This window comes from Phaenicophaeus curvirostris, chromosome 21 (genome assembly GCF_032191515.1).
Source record: "Phaenicophaeus curvirostris isolate KB17595 chromosome 21, BPBGC_Pcur_1.0, whole genome shotgun sequence".
Lineage (NCBI taxonomy): Eukaryota > Metazoa > Chordata > Aves > Cuculiformes > Cuculidae > Phaenicophaeus > Phaenicophaeus curvirostris.
Window position 1 is genome coordinate 5,448,878 of NC_091412.1, and position 19,234 is coordinate 5,468,111.

At 52.0% G+C, this 19,234-nt stretch overlaps 1 protein-coding gene across 15 annotated transcripts in view; it reads right to left on the minus strand.

The window, feature by feature from the left end:
- The window catches only part of RAP1GAP2 (RAP1 GTPase activating protein 2), an 83,803-nt gene that overhangs the window by 35,359 nt on the left and 29,210 nt on the right, over positions 1-19,234 (minus strand). For 3 of the 15 annotated variants that reach the window (XM_069874218.1, XM_069874216.1, XM_069874215.1), the window contains exon 1: positions 5,213-5,358. The exons of 10 other annotated variants lie outside the window; for them this stretch is intronic. In XM_069874218.1, coding sequence (XP_069730319.1) covers positions 5,213-5,319 — 107 coding nt within the window. In that variant the 5' untranslated portion in view covers positions 5,320-5,358. Of the gene's footprint in view, positions 1-5,212; positions 5,359-18,353; positions 18,389-19,234 lie in introns of those variants that run through there. 2 more of the 15 variants (XM_069874225.1, XM_069874223.1) reach the window with 1 other exon arrangement.

Consider the following 19,234-nt stretch of genomic DNA (forward strand, 5'->3'; position numbering starts at 1 on the left):
ACAGCAAAGATTTTCCTGTAAATTAACAGCCTCTATTTTTGGAGCCATCATGTTTTTGTCCTTGATGGGCATCACCTTGCCAGCTGCTCCGTTTTTAGTTTATTTAATATTCAACGCCCAGTGTCCCAAGTTGTCACAGGGGACTGTGCTTCTGGACTGCTGTTCAGCTTCACATCACCATGGGTTAAGACACTACCCGGGGCAGGTGGTGGGATCGGTGCCCAAGTTGCTTTGCCTTCCCCCTGTGGGATGCTCCTCTCCATCCCCACTATCACGAGCAGGTCCCGCACGGCCGCTGCAGCTCAGAGCGCACAGCTGGGACCAAGCTCCTGCCACCCAGCTCCTCCGACAAGGGCACTGCGCTGAGATTTTACACCTGGAAATCTGCAGTGAGTGCCTGAACGAGGCACCTTACTCTGACTTTGAAAAGCTCTCCATCCAATCCCGGGCACTCTAGGCAGGCAAGATCTCGCTGCATCATCACTCATCTCAGGGAGGACGCCTGCAAAGGACACGCACTGCTGCAGGGCTCCCAATGACTTCAGACACCTCCGGGGCTCCACAGCCACCCCAGACCCAGGTTTCCTTCTCCCACCATGTGCTGTGAAGCTGCCAGGGCTCCGAGGCTTAAATAGACAGAGGGCAGAGCCCCGCCACGGATAAAAAGTGATTTATCCCATTATGTCCTGGGCTCAGGCTGGCCCTACCCTGAAGCATTGCCTTCACGCATTGAAGCCTGAGTGCGAGCAAAGAAAAAGTGCAGCATTTTCTCATCTAGATTTCTTGCAATAAATGACATATTTGCAAACTGCCAGCCTGCATCGGTGTGCACACACAGCGTCCCCGGCTGCACAGCTCCCACAAGCAGGCACCAAAGCCCTGCTCAGAGCAAGGTGACATTTAACTGCCAATGAGTTTAGCTTTAATTACACCTAGTATATTGTTGAGAAAAGTTCGGAGTGTCCCACACTCATGCTACCTGCACTAGTTATGTGGGTCAGTGCTCCGTGCACTGGCTGTGGGATCAGTGCTGTGCCGTGCTTGTCCATCCTGCTTTGCCTCCACCTCTACACACACCAGGTTCCTTCCTATCAGTCAAGAAACTTCTCACTCAGTCTGTCTAGAAAAATATGGCTCCACATGCAAATAATAGTGCAATGAGGTTTTTATCGTTTACAAATTTTGTTGTCTGGTCTCACTTGCAGGAGTAGAGAAAGCAGTGATTTCCCACAGCATTTGGCTAAACCAGCCAAAGCACTCATGGATCTTTTGAAACCAGAAGGCACGTCTGATCCGATTCCTGACAAACACAAGCCTGCAAGCCTTGGGCAGCTGTTTCTGAGCTGATTCAATAATTTGCAAATTACAGAGAACAGCTCCCAGAAACCAGCATCTCCAACCACAGGCAGAACTGACACCAAAGGGCGAAGGGGATGCTGTCTCCACCCGAGTACCTGAGCCAGAGTGGGAGGTAGACAGGAAGGGGAGAGTCCCAAAATGCATGGAATCCTGCTCTGGTGAACATCCCACTGAAACAAAGCAGAATTAAAATGGACCTCAACAGTACAAAAATTTTACTAGGTGGCTCCAGGAGAGAGACTAACCTATGAGCTTCCCTTGCTGAACTAACAAGTAAATCAACAGCGGCAATAAGAGATGTTTGCCTTATCTCCAGTTGCCTACACCAAAACTGAGAAGTGAATGGAGGGGTTCACCCACACCCATCCACTGGCTTTATCCTGTGAGAGGATGGCCACACGGCTTGCATATGGGACATTCAGGAAAATCAATATAGATTTAAATATCCATTTCGAAATCCCAGGCTTCTGGAGTGGAACAGGAGCCAGGAGGAGCCCAAGCCCACTGCAGCTGCAGCTCCCCAAGTTCCAGCTTCTGGAGCATGTTACTGCTTCTCTCCTCCAGCCCAAACACCCAGGACAGGCATGGACAGTTTGATTGTGGGCAGAGGGAGTAGGGTAAGCATCAGTCCGGCTCTGCGAGGGGAGTTTGGTGAAGCCCATTGGATGCGTTGCACTTTGCTGGGTTGCTAACAAGGCAGGGACATGGGCCACCAGGGACTCTGCAGCTGCCACCAATCCTGCCAACCTTGCATATGGCTCATGTAAAACAAAATTCAATTGCAAACGCAGAACAAAGACTGAATGTAGGAGGGAAAAAAGAAAACAGGAGCAGGTGGAGGAACAGAGTCCCTTTTGACGATGCCGCTAGCAGTCCCTTCCTTTTCCTGCAGATTATGTCACTTTGATGGCCCAGGCGGCTTGCATAAGATGAAGCAGCCACCGTAAAGCACCGCTTGAATTCTTGCAGTCGCTCCCATAAAGACTCCTCAGTCCACAGCAGACAGGAAAAAACCTCCTCAGGGTCCTGTTCTCCCCTCGAGACGTCTGCATGACTCTCACTGTCCTCAGCAAAACCCGCAGCAAGAACTGCACAGAGAGGGTTTGTGCTCAGTGTGATGGTGGGGAGAAAAACAATCCCCCCTCCTGAGACTCACACACTTTCCGTGAGAGTTCAGAGCCAGATTTTTCCTCAGCCCTCAAGTGTCATGCTGAGCTCATTCATAGAAGTCTGGTACCGAGTCGAAGGGCTCTTTGGGAAAGGTCCTGCTCGGTGTGACTGGTGAAGCGTTCTCTTCCTTCCCTACCGTGTTTTGAGGCACAGGCAGGATGAGTTTCAATAGGGACGATGCTTGCAGCAGCATTCAGGTCCCCACCGGTGCAACAGACCTTCCCATATGCAGGATGTGAAAGCAGAGGAAGCCCTGGATCATGAAGTGGCATGGGGGCACAGGGGCTCTGGCCATCCCCCAGCCAGCCCCTCCAAAACTTGCTGGCCCTAAGTTGCAGCCCATGGGTAGAGCTACCACTGAGCTAAACAAGACAAAACCCAAGGAACAACAGCAGGGGTGGGAACAGCTGAGTCTGTTGGGGTGCCCCCAACACAGTCCCTGAACCCCACATCCCAGCCAGGGACCGGGAAGGGCAGGAGTCACTGCCAGGGCACAGCTCAGCTCAAGCGAGCACCATCTCTCCTGTTCACTCAGGTACAACACGATCTGTGGGGTTTTTTTTTTCCAACTGTTCAGCTTCAACGATCTACCCTAAAATCCCAGCAATGGAGAAGAAAATATCCCAAAACAACAACAACAATGCGTGAATTGTACAGGAAAGCCACCATTAAGTCACAAAAACACCACTAAAATCCTGCTTTCAAGAGCATTCATCATCCAAGGCAAAGCACCTATATGGCAGCAGCACCAAAAAATGGGATATGGATTCTGTGATCCAAAAATGCACTGGAGGAAGAGCTAAAGCCTCATCCCCAAACATCTTACTCTAATTTTTCAGACTCACAGACTGGGAGGGGGGGCGGATACTTTGCAATAAAGATTCCAAATAATCAATTCTTCATTCATATAGGTTTAGTACAAGAAAAAAAAAAAACCACCACAAAACCCCCCTCGATCTGCAGCCGTGCCCACATCGCTTCCATCCCAACCCAGCACTACGCACACTGCCTAGGTTTGGATGCATATTTCTTACTATTTTTAACAACAAAGTTGCCAGAGCAGCACAGTCTTGGAGGAGAGAGAACTCCCTGACCGCGGACGCACGGCATAAATCAGAGCGGGGTAAATCTCCGAAGCAAACAGCAGCTCCCCTTAATGAGCCGGGGGGAAGCGGAGCTGCGCAGAGCAGATGCCAGCTAACCTAGTATCACAAACAGGCTATTTCCTCAAAACACGAAGTTGAACACGAAGTACAATCCCGTGGCTTCGTCAATGAAAGATGAAACCATTTGTCAGCTGTTCCCGGTGAAGAGACAAAGCTGTTGAGCCGAGTTAGAGCCATCCTATGGACACAGCGATGCCTGGAAGAGAACGGTTCTTCACGGTCCTTCCCAGCAGAAGCAGTGGGGGTTGTGGCTGACCGCATTCGGAGAGCTTGCCGGCACATTCCCTGAACATTGTGGGGTGGGTGAGGGTGCCCCCCACCAGCACCCATCAGTGGGGTCCCCCCCACCATCACCCATCGGTACCCATCAGTGCGGGTACCCACCAGTACTTATCAGGGAGGGTGCTCCCCACCATCATTCACCCATCAGTGCAGGTACCCCCCCACTGTCACTCACCCACCAGTGAGGGTGCCCCCCACCATCACCCACCACCAGCACCCACCAGTAAGGGTGTCCCCCACCATCACCCACCACCAGTATCCACCAGTGAGGGTGCCCCCCACCAGTACCCATCAGTGTGGGTACCCACCAGTACCTATCAGGGAGGGTGCCCCCCACCATCATTCACCCATCAACACAAGTACCCCCCCCACCATCACTCACCCATCAGAGTGGGTGCCCACCACCAGTACCCACCAGTGAGGCTGGCCCCCACCAGTACATACAAGTGTGGGTACCCACCACCAGTACCCATCAGGAAGGGTGCCCCCCCCATCACCCACCAGTACCCACCAGTGAGGGTACCCACCAGCACTTATCAGGGAGGGTGCTCCCCATCATCACCCACCAGTGCGGGTACCCACCACCAGTACCCATCAGGGAAGGTGCCCCCCACCATCACTCACCAGTACCCTCCAGTACAGTTACCCCACACTGATCCTCACTCATCAGTACCAGTGCCCCCCCAGTACTTATCAGTGCAGGTACCCACCGGTACTTATCAGGGAGGGTGCCCCCCACCATCATTCACCCATCAGAGTGGGTGCCCCCCACCATCACCCACCAGTATCCACCAGTGCGGGTACCCACCAGTACTTATCAGGGAGGGTACCCACCACCAGTACCCATCAGGGAAGGTGTCCCCCACCATCACTCACCAGTACCCTCCAGTACAGTTACCCCCACTGCTCCTCACCCATCAGTACCAGTGCCCCCCCAGTACTTATCAGGGAGGGTGCCCCCCACCATCACCCACCAGTACCGGTACCCCCCACCATCCCTCGCTCATCAGTGCCGATGCCCCCCCCGCCCAGTACTTATCAGTGCGGGTACCCACCGATACTTATCAGGAAGAGTGCCCCCCACCATCATTCACCCATCAGAGTGGGTACCCCCCGGTGAGGGTGCCCCCACCCGTGGCCATCAGCGCGGGTACCCCCACTGCCCCTCGCCCATCAGTGCCGGTCCCCCCACCCCCCCAGTACCCCCCAGCGCCGGTGCCCCCGGCCCCCCTCACCTCTTCTCCTTGCTGTGGCGGCGGGAGCGGTGCAGGAGCCCGATGAGCACCACGGCCGCCCGCACCCCCGCCCGCCGGGCGCGCATCCCCCCGCCCGCCCGGGACATCGCGGCTCCCGCCGCCGCCGCCGCCGCCGCCCCGGCACCTGCGGGGGAGGCTGCGCCGCCTCCGCCCCGCGCGCTCCCGCCGCCCCGCGCGCGCCCGCGCCGCCCCCGGCCCCGCGCCAGCCAGGGGCGCAGCGGGAGCACCGGCTGCCACCGCGGAGCCGCCGAGCCCCGCGGGACCGTGGCGCACCCCCCCCCCCCCCCCCGCCGCCTCTCCCCGGAGCCTCCAGCCCGGCGGGGATGCCGAGGGTTTCGGGAAAAACGTCCCGCAACCTCGTCCGGGGAAGGTGCCCCGACTCCGGCTCTTCTAAACGCCTCCAGGGTGGAGAATGTGGCGAGGTTTTGGTGAAAACCTTTGGATAACCTCAGCTGGTGGAGTGTCCCTGCCTCCACGTCTTCTGAACGCCTCCAGGATGGCGAATATCCCAAGGTTTTCATTAAAAAAAAACTTGGAACTTTATCCAGTGGAAAGTGTCGCTGCCTCCGTGTCTTCTGAACACCTCCAGGATGGGGGATACGCTGCGGGTTTCGTGAAAACCTTTCAGCAACGTTGGCCAGTGGAAGATATCCCTGACAGCGTCTTCTAAACACTTCCAGGATGGCGAATATCCCAAGGTTTTTATAAAAAAAAACTTGGAACCTCATCCAGTGGAAAGTGTCCCTGCCTCTGTGTCTTCTAAACGCCTCTAGGATGGCAAATATACCGAGGTTTTCATGAAATCTTTGAATAACCTCATCTGGTGGAAAGTGTCCCTGCCTCCACATCTTCTAAACGCCTCCAGGATGGGGAATATGCAGAGGTTTTGGTGAAAACCTTCGGATAACCTTGGCCAGTTGAAAGTGTCCCTGCCTCCACATCTTCTAAACACTTCCAGGATGGCAAATATCCCAAGGTTTTCATAAAAAAACTTGGAATCTCATCCAGTGGAAAGTGTCCCTGCCTCCTTGTCTTCTAAACACCTCCAGGATGGCAAAGTTTTCATAAAAACCTTCTAGCAACCTTGTCCAGTGGAAGGTATCCCTGCCTTCGTGTCTTCTAAACACCTCCAGAATAGCGAATATGCCGAGGTTTTTGTGAAAACCTTTGAATAACCCCATCCGGTGGAAGGTGTCCCTAGGTCTGCGTCTTCTAAACACCTCCAGGATGGCGGATATGCCCAGACTTCATGAAAACCTTTCAGCAACCTCATCGGGTGGAAGACATCCCTGCCTCCACATCTTCTAAACACCTCCAGGACAGTGAAAACACTGAGATTTTCATGAAAACCTGTCAGCAACCTTGTCAAGTAGAAGGTGTCCCTGCCCCTGGCAGTGGGAGTTGGATGATCCTCAAGGTCCCTTCCAGCCCAAACCATTCCGTGCTTCTAGGAAAACAGCCCTGGTGTTACCCCTACACGGGATTCTCCACAGGGTGAAGTCCCATTGCAACCTGCCCCTTTAAAATATAAACAGAGGGAAGGCATTTTTTTTCCTCTCTTGCAAGGCAAAGAGGTTTGGGGTTTTTTTTCTGCTTTGCAAGTGTTTTCTTCTGCCTTTTCTGGACATCAGTAAATCCTTCCCCATCCAGGACAGCTCCGAGCGGGGCCAAGCCAGGTCCCTGCTGTGTGTGTGCCAGGCGTGAGCATCCCTCCCTGCTGCAGATTTGTTTGGAGCCAGGACTGGGAGCAGCGTGGCAGCACAAGCCCTCTGGCTTGCCTCTTACCCAGGGGAGCTGGCACACAGCTTGTTCCAGGAAATATATATATCTATATATATATATATATATTTAATTAAGTAAACTGTAAATGATCTACTTTCACAATCTCAGCACCTTTCCTTGGAAAGTCTGTGTTGCCATGGTGACAAAGCACCCGGGTCTCTCACCCCCCCCCTACCCCCCAATCTCACCTACCTCCTCTGCGAGTTTAATTTTCATGGGAATTAGACACAGGGCTAGCTACAGCATTTTGAGCATGTTCCTGGTTAGAAAACACAGTCCCTGCTGTAGGTGTGTACAAGGTGGCCCTTCACAGGACTGAAACATCAGCATCTGTCCCAAACCCTCTGGTGCCCCACATCCTCACAGCCAGCCTCAGAGAAGTTATAATAATTTTATCACTTCATCTGGTGAAGCCCATGGAATCAATGCCCTGGGCACGCTTTAACAAGCCCAGCCTTAGAAGCAGAAGGAGCACAACCTCCTGCTGGCAGCCAGGTAGACCCCCAGAGCAGTTTTGTTTAGGAAATTGTCACAGCCAACAGCTCAGGGCTTCTGGGAGACCCCTGCTGCAAACAGGCAGCCTGCTGGGGGGCACACATGGAGCCAACCGCAGCACGAGCATCCCACCTAAGCGGGACTCTGCTCCTGGGGCAGGATGAGAACAGCTCTCTCCTCCTCACCCATCATGCGACAGCCCGAAAACTTCGACAATCTGGGGAATATGAGCTGCCTGGAAAGCCCTGGCCAGGGCAGTCAATCATTAACAGTGCCTGAGGCTCTCCTGGTAAAGTCTGTAATAAATGTGTTTGCTCGTGAGCAAACAGCTCGCAAAGGCACATCTGGCACAGTGCAGCCACCCACGCTGCCACCCCCACCTGCCCCCCTTCAGGTGATCAACACAACCTTAGCTCGACCCTTTGCGACTGAAATGTTTCAGCATAACCTCTAATTGCACGTATTCTTTAAATCCAAAACAAAACAATATCACCGTAATCTTCATGCATTTTACTGTAGGTCAGATAAAAATATGTGCAATGTGATTCCTGCCAACATGCCACATTAATTCACCCCAGAAGGACCTGACAGCAGTTCAGCCATCACCGCACTATCTCTATTGACCTACACACCACATGTGTAGCTCTTCAAAGAGCTGAGATCTAAACTTAAATACCAAATCATTATTGTCCTATTTCAACAGGTCCCGAAGGGGCTCTGAGAAGGCTGAAGCAGCTGCAGGTCTCTCCAGCACAGTAATTCCAGCACACAACTGTCAAGATCCCCAATTCCCTCCAAGGAAAAGCCCAACCCATCTTCAATATACCCCAAAATGTACTTCTGCCTCCTTGGTGCGACATCAGATGATGCCAAACCGTGTGTGGTGGGTGAGAGAAGGCGAATGGGTAAGAGGAAAGAGCTCTGTTAAACCCAGATGCTACCTTCATCCACACTGGCAGCAAAAAGCGCTCAACTCGAGCTGCGAAGACTTTTAATAAAGTTTTTGTTGGACCAACAAATCCCTTTGTTCTTGCAGAAAATACCTGGCTGCTTCCTTTCAAGCAGAAATCATCAGGCTGACAAATTTCCCAGGCATAGCAAAGAAAAAAAGAAAAAAAAAAGAAAGAAAGAAAGAAATTAGAGCCCATTTCCATGCCAAATTACACCAATTCTCCAGCACCTCATTAGCTTCCAGTTAATGGAGGGGGAGGGATTTTAATTTTAAACCTTTTACCTCTCGCATTAAACAGGCAGCTTCAAATTCCACTGAGTCTCTCTGGAGAGACTTTTTTCCATCATCTCTCTTCCACTTTTTCAGACAAGTTAAGTATTAATCTCCTCTTGTTTTATGCTGAAGCGGCTCTGTATTGATTTTTAAAGATGTTCAATTCTCTCATATTTGGAAATAGAGAATCACTTTAAGCAGACACGCTCAGCCATATTCTTTTCTCCACCCAAATACAGCAAACTAGACCACACTGTAATCAATTCCTTTTGGACTTCATTGTAGCTAATTTGTAATTTATAGGACGAGGGCAAGATAATAAATGTTGAGGGGCTGGAGGAGGGCTGGGAGGGGGTAGGAGCTCAGTATCCAGGTTAGTGCCATGCCACGTGATGGACCTACCTCCTCTCACACAGAGAAAGGGCTGCGAGGGACACACCAAATCCTGCTTTGCTCCCCCAACCCCAGCACAAGGAAGATGGCAACATCTTCTCAGGAGGCCAGGGATCTTCCTAGGAGAAATCTAGATGCTCAGCCACTGGACACATAGTTAAAGGGGCACCAAGGACCTCCTGCTCATGAGGACATGGCTTGTGGCTGCACAGGCACAGAATCGCGGGCTGTTGGGGCACCCTGACCCAGGAGCAGAGCCAGGGCTCCTTGGCTCCTGCCATACACTGGCCATAGTGTGCATCCCCAGTTGACTCTTTACTCTCTCTCTGACAGAGGATCCCATCAAACTGATCCCAGCAAGGGGCAAGTTCTCTGTCCGTATCCTTGTTGGCTACAGAGACACCCTCTGCAGAGCACAACCCCAGCCCCATGCATCGTGCCTCAGCACCACAGTGACTCCAGGCAGCCTCCAGTTCACACAGCAATGAGGGATCCTACAACAGAACATCTCCTTCCTGAGGATTTGAAAGGGACACGCCGTTGGGGCCAGCAGCCATGAAAGCCTTCCAGTTGGTGTCTGCACAGATGTGCAGAAGAACATCTTGTAAGAAAGGTGTTCAAGGCCAGGTTGGATGGGCCTTGGGCAGCCTGATCCGATGGGAGGTGTCCCTGCCTATGGCAGGAGGGTTGGAACTGTATGATCTTTAAGGTCCCTTCCAACCCAAACTATTCTATGAAAGCAAGCTGCAGCTGAGAGGCTTAGACTGGAAACTGGGAAAACCAAGTAGCTTAGGTCAGCCCTGCAAGAGGTCCTGAAGGGGCTGCCGTGTCCCCATCCATGGAAACCTTCCAGTCTCAGATAGAGGGAGCCGCTGCCGAGCTGTAATGGAGCCTGGACCAGAGACCACGAAGCTCCCTCCCTCCCCTGCCAGCATTTCTGGGCTCCGCAATCTGCATCCTTCCTTTAAAAATTCAGTATTGCCTCTGCAGTGACTAAATAACCTCTGAGTTAAGCAGCTGCTCCTCTTTTATGAGGAAATAAATATCTCTAAAATGCCCTGACGTTTTTGCTTCATGAAAACAGTTTTGCAGCTAACTAGGAAGCCGAATCCCGCGGGGCTGGAGAGAGCTCACGGCAGGTTAGGACAATTACACGCTGTGATTAATAAATCACCTGGGTGGCTGGCTCATTTATGCAAAGCCTGGCATTTTCATCTGGACACTCTGCTAAGGAAGAAGGATCTGAACACACCAGATTGTGACAAGATCAAGCCTTCATCCCTGATATTACTGACTCTCGAGTGAATAAGTGACACTATTAACGTTATTAAGAAGCCATATATTTATGGAATAACTTCGGCTTTATGTTCACGCTGCAGTGTGATTAAATCACCCATAGGTGAGCAGCCCATCAGCCTTCCCAAGCTGCTCACGGGTGCATTTCAACCTGCAAAGGTCCCCAGGGTCCCCTCACTTGCACCTGAGCCCAGCTCTGGTGACTCAAGGCTTCTCCGGTCAGAGCAGCAGTGCTACCTCATCAGACAGCACAGGATAAGTCCCCGACACCCTCTGCACCTCCCTTTGCAAGAGATATTTCTGGCTCACAAGGGACAGAGCCATAAATACACGAGCTATGCCAGGCATGTGCCACGGCTGGGCTGGAGGCACAGCCAGCCTGTCCCCGAGGCGTCGTGGCTGAGCCTCAGCAGCCAAGTGGGCGCCAGGAGCTCTGTCCAGAGACCCTTCCCCACCACCCCCAAGGAGGATCTCAGCCCCCCACAGCACTTCCCTGATCCAAGCAGGATGCAGCTGGCCACAGGCATCACTGCCCAGGTGGGAGAGCTGGGATGGGGGCAGCTACACCAGCATCAGGGACCAGGAGCCAGAGAGGAACAAAAGGAGCTGAAGCAACATGGACCAAGAGACAAAAATAGTAACCGGTTCTCTGCAAAGGAGCAGTCACATTGCTATTTCCTTGGCATGGGAAGAAAAGGATTTGGGAGCTTGCAAACTCAGGAGAAAGCGATTATAGCGTTTCAAACGGTGCTGCAGGAGGAGGATAAGAGTGCACCCAGTTTTCGGAGGAGTATCACAAGAAATAGAGCTTTAGATTATGTTACATCCAACCCTAAGTAATCTGATTAGAGACTTATTTTACAGTTTCAGTTAGAAAGACATAGAGGAAATGCCAAGAAAGCACGAAGCCAGCTCCTCCATGCAAGCAGTGCTGAGACAGACCACAGCAAGTTTTCTTTCTCTTCAAACTGTGTGAGACGAGTGTGATATGCCACCAGCAACCTTAGCACTTTGTCAATCCAGAGTGATCGAAGAGGGATTGACATGTGCCAAGGCATGGAGCAGCCACCAGCACAGGCACCAAGGCTTCCCCATCGCCCTGGCAGCTCCCTGTGCCTCAGTACTGTGGCTCCTGTACAGACGGATGGGATTGATGTGCAAAAAAAGAAATTCACCTGCCTAGCTCAACTGAGAGCAAAGGCAATGGGCTTGTCCCCCATGCAGAGCCCATCGCCAGTGCACACAAGCATCGACCTTTTGCCTGACCTGGAGCTGAGCGTGGCTCACGATGAAACATCTCTCCGGTGCAATTATCAGCCTTCCCAGGAAACAAGCAAGGAAAGCAATCAAAGCCATGATGAAAGAACAAAAATTCATTACAAGTGAATGACTCTTCACTGCAGAAGGAAGCCAAAGCTCAGCCAGGTATTGCCACCCAATAAAAATGAGCCGACCTCTCATGAGAGTGGCAGCAGGGTCTGACGGACAGCAGCGCTGCAGATCAGCACCCGTGCGGGCTGGGAAATAGCCAGGAGTCTGGATGGCAGCCTTATAGTGATAAGATAAAAGGGAATGGTTTAAAGTTGAAAGAAGGAAGATTTAGACAAGATCTTAGGAAGACTTTTTTTTACTATGAGGGTGGTGAGACACTGGCACAGGCTGCCCAGAGAAGTCCTGGCTGCCCCATCCCTGGAAGTGTTCAAGACCAGACTGGATGAGGCTTTGAGCAACCTGATCCAGTGGGAGGTGTCCCTACCCATAGCCGGGGGTGGAACTGGATGATCTTTAAGGTCCCCTCCAACCTAAATCAGTCTATGAGCAGAAAGCAGCACAGATGCAGTGTGCACCCATTCTGTGGTTAGAGAGAAGAGACTTAACTATATAAATCCATCACAAAAGATGACCTAAAAATAACCCAGACTCAACCCTGTTCTGGCTGCACACTCTGCACAAGCCATCCTATCCCTAGAGGCGGGGCAGGGCTTTCACTGCATCTCATGATGTCCCTCGCTGTGTTTGCACAGTAGCCGGGTGAGATAAGCAGGCAGCAGCTCTGAAAGCACCTCCCAGCAGGTGCCAGTATTAAAAAAAATAATAAAAATATTATAAAAATGGCAGTACCCCTTGCCCATCCCTGCACACCCCAAAACTGAGCAGAAATAGGTCAGCAGCGCCCTGTAAAGCCTCAGCTGGGCTGGCCACGGTGGCCACAGAAGAAGCAGCTCCTTGCCCGGGTACAGGATATTTCCACGCTGGCAGACACCCAGATTCACACACAGACCCCCAGTGCCCTGTGCAGGAGAGCTAAGAAGCAATTTAAGCTTCAGTACAAGGCAGGCAACACCACTCCATTAAACCATGAGGGTGCAAATTGCTCCTTTCTGGGAACAGAAAGCCTCAGCTCTTCCAAATCCCCTGTTTGGTCCCTGTGCTCTGCAGAGGAGAGCATGACAAGACCCTCATCACATTGGTTACCCAACGCAATCAGCTGTGGCTTGCAAACAGATCCCATTCCTGGCAATTTATGGAGCCTTATCTGGGTGACCAGAGCAGATCCCCAGGAGCAGCAGCTAAGGAGGGAGCTGGCAGCACCTCCCTGCATGCCCTGGACCATCCTTGCTCAGCACTGTGCAGTCTCCAGAACATCACAATGAAATGGTTCAACACTGCAGAGCACATGGATGATGCTGAGCACTGTAACTATTGCTACATCTGTGTTCATCGGTCTTTAAAATGCACCTGAAACAGGCTGTTGCTTGCTAGATCACTCAAACTGAGATACTAACAGCTGGTGGAAAACTAGGGATCAGGAGTAGCTGTACACAGGATGGGGCCTGAGGCTTAGCTTGGGAGAGGTTTTTCTGTTTCATGAAAGCCAGCTGACATTTCAGCACACAATGTTACTCGTAGCCCTTTGACGTTGCTGTATATCGCAATAGCACGCAGAGTACAAACTAAGATAACTCTGCATCAGCACAGCGATAAAAAATGTATTTGTATTATCACACTGCAATTAAACTGTGAGCACAAAAGGCTGAAAGTGGATGTCACAGCATGGCTATTTGTACCCCAGAAAGGTGACCTGTACAGCTGGGCCATGGGACCTGCTCGCCACGCAATCCCCTTCCTTTCTCCTTCTGCTGAGGAGCCAAGAGAAGGAGGCAGCAAATATTTGCCTACTTAGTAGGGCTGGCAGGAGGTCAAACGAATGGCTATTTGCTCAAGCGCAAGAGCTGCTGGGATTCGCACTGCAGAGTGCGGGGTCCTGTCTGTGTCCGCTCCACCAGTGCCAGCCAGCAACGCGCCCATCCTGCTGTGGGCACCTGTCCCTTGGCCCCCCACAACCACCATCTGGTGGCACCAGAGCTGGGGACTTGTCCCCCCAACAGCAGCGAGCAGCCACGCTCGTCTAGTGGCACATCCTTCTCACCTAGGAATGGTTGGACTCGATGATCCAGTGGGTCTTTTCCAACCTGGTGATTCTATGATTGATTCTAGGACAGTTACCAAACTTATATTCATGACTTGCAAAGAAAACCTTGCTGGCTGAGTGAGGCCACATAAACGCAGGCAAAGCTCTTCACGCAGGGCTACTGCAGCAGCACTTTCCAGATCAAACACTCTGGGGTCAGGCAGGAATGTTCAGTTCTCTGGTCCGTATTCGGTATAAAACCATCTCTGACAGTTCAGGGGACTTAGAGAGCCGGATCTGCTTTGCATGAGAAGATACACACTACATATCTACAGATACCTATCCACACACCTCTGTGTCTGAGCACAGGTTCTCACGGGTTTATGTGAAACCATTCCTCCTTCAGCAGCCTCTGGAGAGGCACGGCTTTGCTAAGAAGCTCTCAGATAGCACCTTCCCATCACACACATACTGGGTCTTCAGAACAAGAATCACGTTTTGGCGCTTAGCCCACCCTTCTGCACCCACGAGCAGGGCAGCGCTGGCCCTGGCTCCTCCACACGTCACAATGCCAGCAAGAACCCTGATAAAGCAAAGCAGTTTTGCAGACAGGAAGATAATCAGGGAGAGAGGAGAAGGCAGCTATGCCTCCTGCTGCTGCCATGGGTGGGCAGGGAGCTCTGGGGCTTGGGTGCAGCATCAGCCCCTGCCTGGTGTGCTCCCTTGAGTGACTCTATCATTTCTGGTGGTGAAACACAGTACGAGGTAGTCATGCATATGACAGCAGCACAATTATATGGAAATTGTATTCTTGATAATCTGGGGCATTCTTCCCCGTGAACACAGGCTTTCTGAAGAGATGAGCTCCAAGATTTCAGCATTCAATTAGATTAGATCAAATCAGCAGAGGAAATAAGTCTTTACAGCATGAGCAGATCCTTTGAAATTTACTATCAAATCAGGGAAGTAAATGCCATCATTTATCATTAACATCACTAATAAAGCCAGATTCAGCAAACTAACCTCAGCCACAGCCCAATGCTTCCAGCACCCTCCACAGCCCTTGGTCCTTCCCCAGCTCCCAGTGCAGAACAAAGACCTTCCCTGAAGCTGCTATTCCAATCAATTACCATCAGCATCTAGTCAGGAAGCTCAGCATTAAACCCAAACTTTAACCTCACCCAAGCAATGCCCCATGCCAAGGATGCTGCGAGGGATGCAGGAGCAGGGGGAAGACCTCAGGCAGAGTAGGGGAGGAGTAGGGTGGGCTTGGGCAGAAGGGGCAGGCTCTCAGGGACTGCTCACTGGAGTCCAATGTTTCAAGGAGAGCTGCCCTTCACCCTGTAGAGGCTCTTATCTGCCACAGGCAGGGGAACACCAGGAGAGGCACGGAGCCGGCTGGCACTGCTCCTCCTGCAGCAACAGGCAACGCCAACCCATGTCCCTGAGCCCAGCTGCTGCAGCAAGCCACCCCTTCAGCTCCATCCCTATAAGAGCTGCTCTCAAACTAAACACCCCAAAGCATCCAGTGATGGCATAGGATGCAGTACTGTGCTACCAGTCCCACACTGCACAGCCTAAACCTCAAACCACTTTGCTTCACCCCAGGGACCATGGTAGCCCCTGGCATGCCAGTGCTGTGCCCAGTACCAGCAAGGGCTGGGTCCTCACCCGGACAGAGGGAACGTTAGAGTTGGTGGCTGCAAACACAGATCCTCCTGGCAATGCTGAATATTCAGCTGGCTCAGGAGGGGCTGCTCCAGAGAAGCGTTAATCGCATTATGCAAAAGAGATGCCCCAGCCAAGCAGAGTGCACATCTTGGCCTCTCTAATCCCTCTCGACAGGGCAGCAGCATCACAGCCACTCCCTGTTCCAAGCCCCCCACCACCATAGCGGCCCAAGAAAAGCATCAGGAGGGGCAAGTTAATCTAAAGACATTGATGGTGCGATGGCAGCTTGCAACAACCACCACACTGCTGCAGGTGTGAGCAGGAACCCTGGAAAAACCTCCTGCTGCTTCTCAGCCTTGGTTTCCCTCAGTGCTGGGGAGTTTTGGTGACAGAAAGGGATCATAGCTGCCTCATGCTGCAACGAGTTCCCTGCCCCACAGGAATATTGTCAGCACCCAGGCAGGTGCCGCATGGGGAGAAACACTTTCTACCTCCAGAAACGTTGAGGAGAGGTCAGCACCCAGCTCTTCTGTGCTCGCTAGTGGTGAACTGCAAGGGATGGTCATCAGCTGGTGTAGGAACACACCCCAGTGTAAGAGAAGGCAGCAGCAGAACCCAGCAGCTCCCCCAGGAGATGCCACCATCTCGATTACCTGTCTCCCTCAGGCACCTTGTTTGATGTGAGAGCGTTAAGAGACATATAATTTGTGGAGCTAAAACACGGGTATTATCTCAGTGACATATCCGTACAATAGGGAATGCATTGAAGTCAATCACATGCCAAAATGGGTTTCTGTTGCTCTACAGTTTCTTCCTTGCTTCCAGATCAACAAGATAGAAAATGATGCAGTTGTTAGCTCGAAAACAACCATCTTCCTCGTTAAATCATCTCGCACTGTGCAACCTCATCAACAAGCAGGAAGAGACCTGGATCGTGTGTGCCAGGGCTTTGGGAAGTGGGGATACAACACCCGTGGGCAGGAGCTCTCCTGGCAACTGGTACCCACACCTGCACGAGGGAGGCTGGACACAGGGAATCTGCTCCATGCTGGCTCCATCCTGCATGCTGCCCATACTGCTGTAGGGTCTCCGGGCAGTTGCTCGTCCTCTGTAGAAGGAGATGTGCCTGCAGCAGCACGGGAGCACCCTGATTGAGGCAGCATCTTTCATATGTACAGCCACAACCACATCCAGCTGCGGCAGCAGTTGTGAGCAACACTACAAATGCAGTGGAAATGAAGACTCTCTCCATCAACTTGAGCTGCAAAGAGCCTGTGAGGGGACCAAGATGGCAACTCAGATGAAAGCCACATGCCACTTCTCTCAGACTTTCCCTTTCACTGAGTTCCCTGGTCTGATCCTATACTTCTTATCATCATATTCTCATTCTCCTGCCCAACAGCACAATTCCCTGTCCCTGCGCTTAACATGCAAGCAAAAAACAAATTGCTCAGCTAACACAGTTGCACTGGGGTTTTGAAGCTCCAATGAGGACCTCATGGAAACCCTACCCTGCTCCTGGATGCAGCTGGTACAGCTGGTTATCAGCCCCACATCACCAAGCAGTGTAACCCATGTCATCTCAGGGAAGAGAGCATTGAGCTCTGCCTTTCAAATTGCAGAGGATTAACAGCAAATTGCTGGTAGGAGGAAGGAGCTGTCACAGTCTCTGGTGTGACACTGCTAACATTTGAGAGGAAAGAGACAGGACAGTGCCTGAATGGAGTGACCTTTGAGTCTTCACAGAGACTTCACAATGCAGCTCTGACCTATTCAAGTATGTCAAGCCCCTGCACGTCTCTGCTGGGTGGGAGTCTGAGACAAGCCAGGCTTGTACAAGAGTCTTTGGAGGATGTGAGGCTCTCGCATACCATACGAGTTCAATACTGATGTCAGTGTTCACTACCCAAGTGGGAAATGAGCATCACGAGCCCCACTAGAAAGAAAACACCAGAGAAGGAGAGGGCTATTTCCAGACAGAGACTGCCAGCACAGAAGCTTCCCAGCAGTGCTGCCACGCAGCTCCTGGGCGCCAGACGTAGTGCCACTGGCCACTCATCCCCACTGCACCACAGGGCTCACCATCAGGAGGCTGGGACCCCACCAAATAGAGGGAAAAGAGACAGCAGGAACAGTAATTAGCAGAAGAATCATCATGAACAAGTCACAGGCTTTGGTGCACTGCACACCCATGCCGGTGGGTGCTCCCTGCCCTGCTCTGGGCTCCTCAGACAATCCCATCTTCCCACGCACCCGGATATTTGGGAGCATGCAGATGGCATCGCTATCACTCCAGCCATTAAGGCTCCCTGCCCTTACCACAACAATATTTACTTTTAGAAGGCTGCTATTCTTCCAAGCAGCCGCCTTTTGATTGTCTGCAAACAGCTCCTATTTTGACAGGCTATAAATATAGGAGGAGGAAAGAGATACATAAATCGGCACAGTTTATTAGCTCTGAAACAGAGCTAAAAATAGAGCCACGTGGGGTTGTTAAGTCCTCTGGGCAGATGTAATTGTGGATAATCTAGCTTTAAATATGAGAAGGCTGTTTTGACAGCAACAACAACATTTTAACATATGGGACCGGGGAGCACACGAGCAGAACGTGCTGCTGCGCCACCTCCAATGTCGCTGGGAAGCAGTGTTTGCATTGCTGGATAAGGGCCCGCTGCCTCCATTCTGCAGCTGGGGTTTCTTCAATAATAAACCCCAATATCTACAGCAAAGCCACTGCGAGGAAACTGCTTAGCCAAATAGCGAGGAACATCTCTCAGGGCAGGAGCATCAGTGGAGCTGTACCAGTACCCTCCCCAAAATTTTATATATATGTACATATATCTTACCAGATTAAATGGTTGAAATATCCCAAGCCCACAAAGCCAACAGTGCCTTCCTCCTCCTGGGAAAGCTTCCTCCCTCCCAGGCAGGCATTGAAATGTGCTGCAAGGATGCTATGCAGGCACAGGGCTGGGTATCTCCGGGGGCAGCCAGGGTGATAACTGCCCTTCCACGAAGAGGGAAGTGCTCTGCCTGCTCGCCAGAGATAGGAGGGAGACGTTGGGACTGGCTAGATTTTGTAAATCCCCAGCCAGCCCTGGGGCAAGCAGGGGCAGGACTGATTGTGCCACTGCTCACGTCCGTGGTGAGCAGCCCTGGTTGTGCCGCACCACACTGCTCCCCAGCCACCATCTCCAACATCTCCTCGTTCTTCACCTCCCAACCACAGCAACACCACCTGCAGGAGGGTGGTTTGCAATACCACACACAATGATGAACACAAAGGATCCTTGGTCCAGCACCCATCCTAGCCCTGGTGGGAGCTGACGAGCTAAGACTGACCCCTCTATTTCAACTTTCCTCCACTAGTGTGCCAGCTGGTGCTGCACCGTTGCCCATCCTGGCTGGCAGAATAGGTACTAAGCAGCAGCAGCAGCCTCAGGGCTCCAAACGCTCCCTTTGCTGCACACAGAGTGTCAGTGTCCCCAGCCCCAAGGAGACTCTCAGGGCTCTGCCCCATCCTTACTGCTGGGGCGATGAAGAGAAGGAGGGCACTGGCCTCCACTGAGCTTTGGCTCTGCTCAACCAGACCTCACCAAAGCTCCTCAGACCCTTCTCAATTTTTCTTCTTGAAATTATATGGTCCCTCAGCAAAAAGAGCAGCTCTTGCATCCACTGAAAGTAAATTCTGTCCACAAAGAAAACAGGATGTCATTGAAGCTCCCAC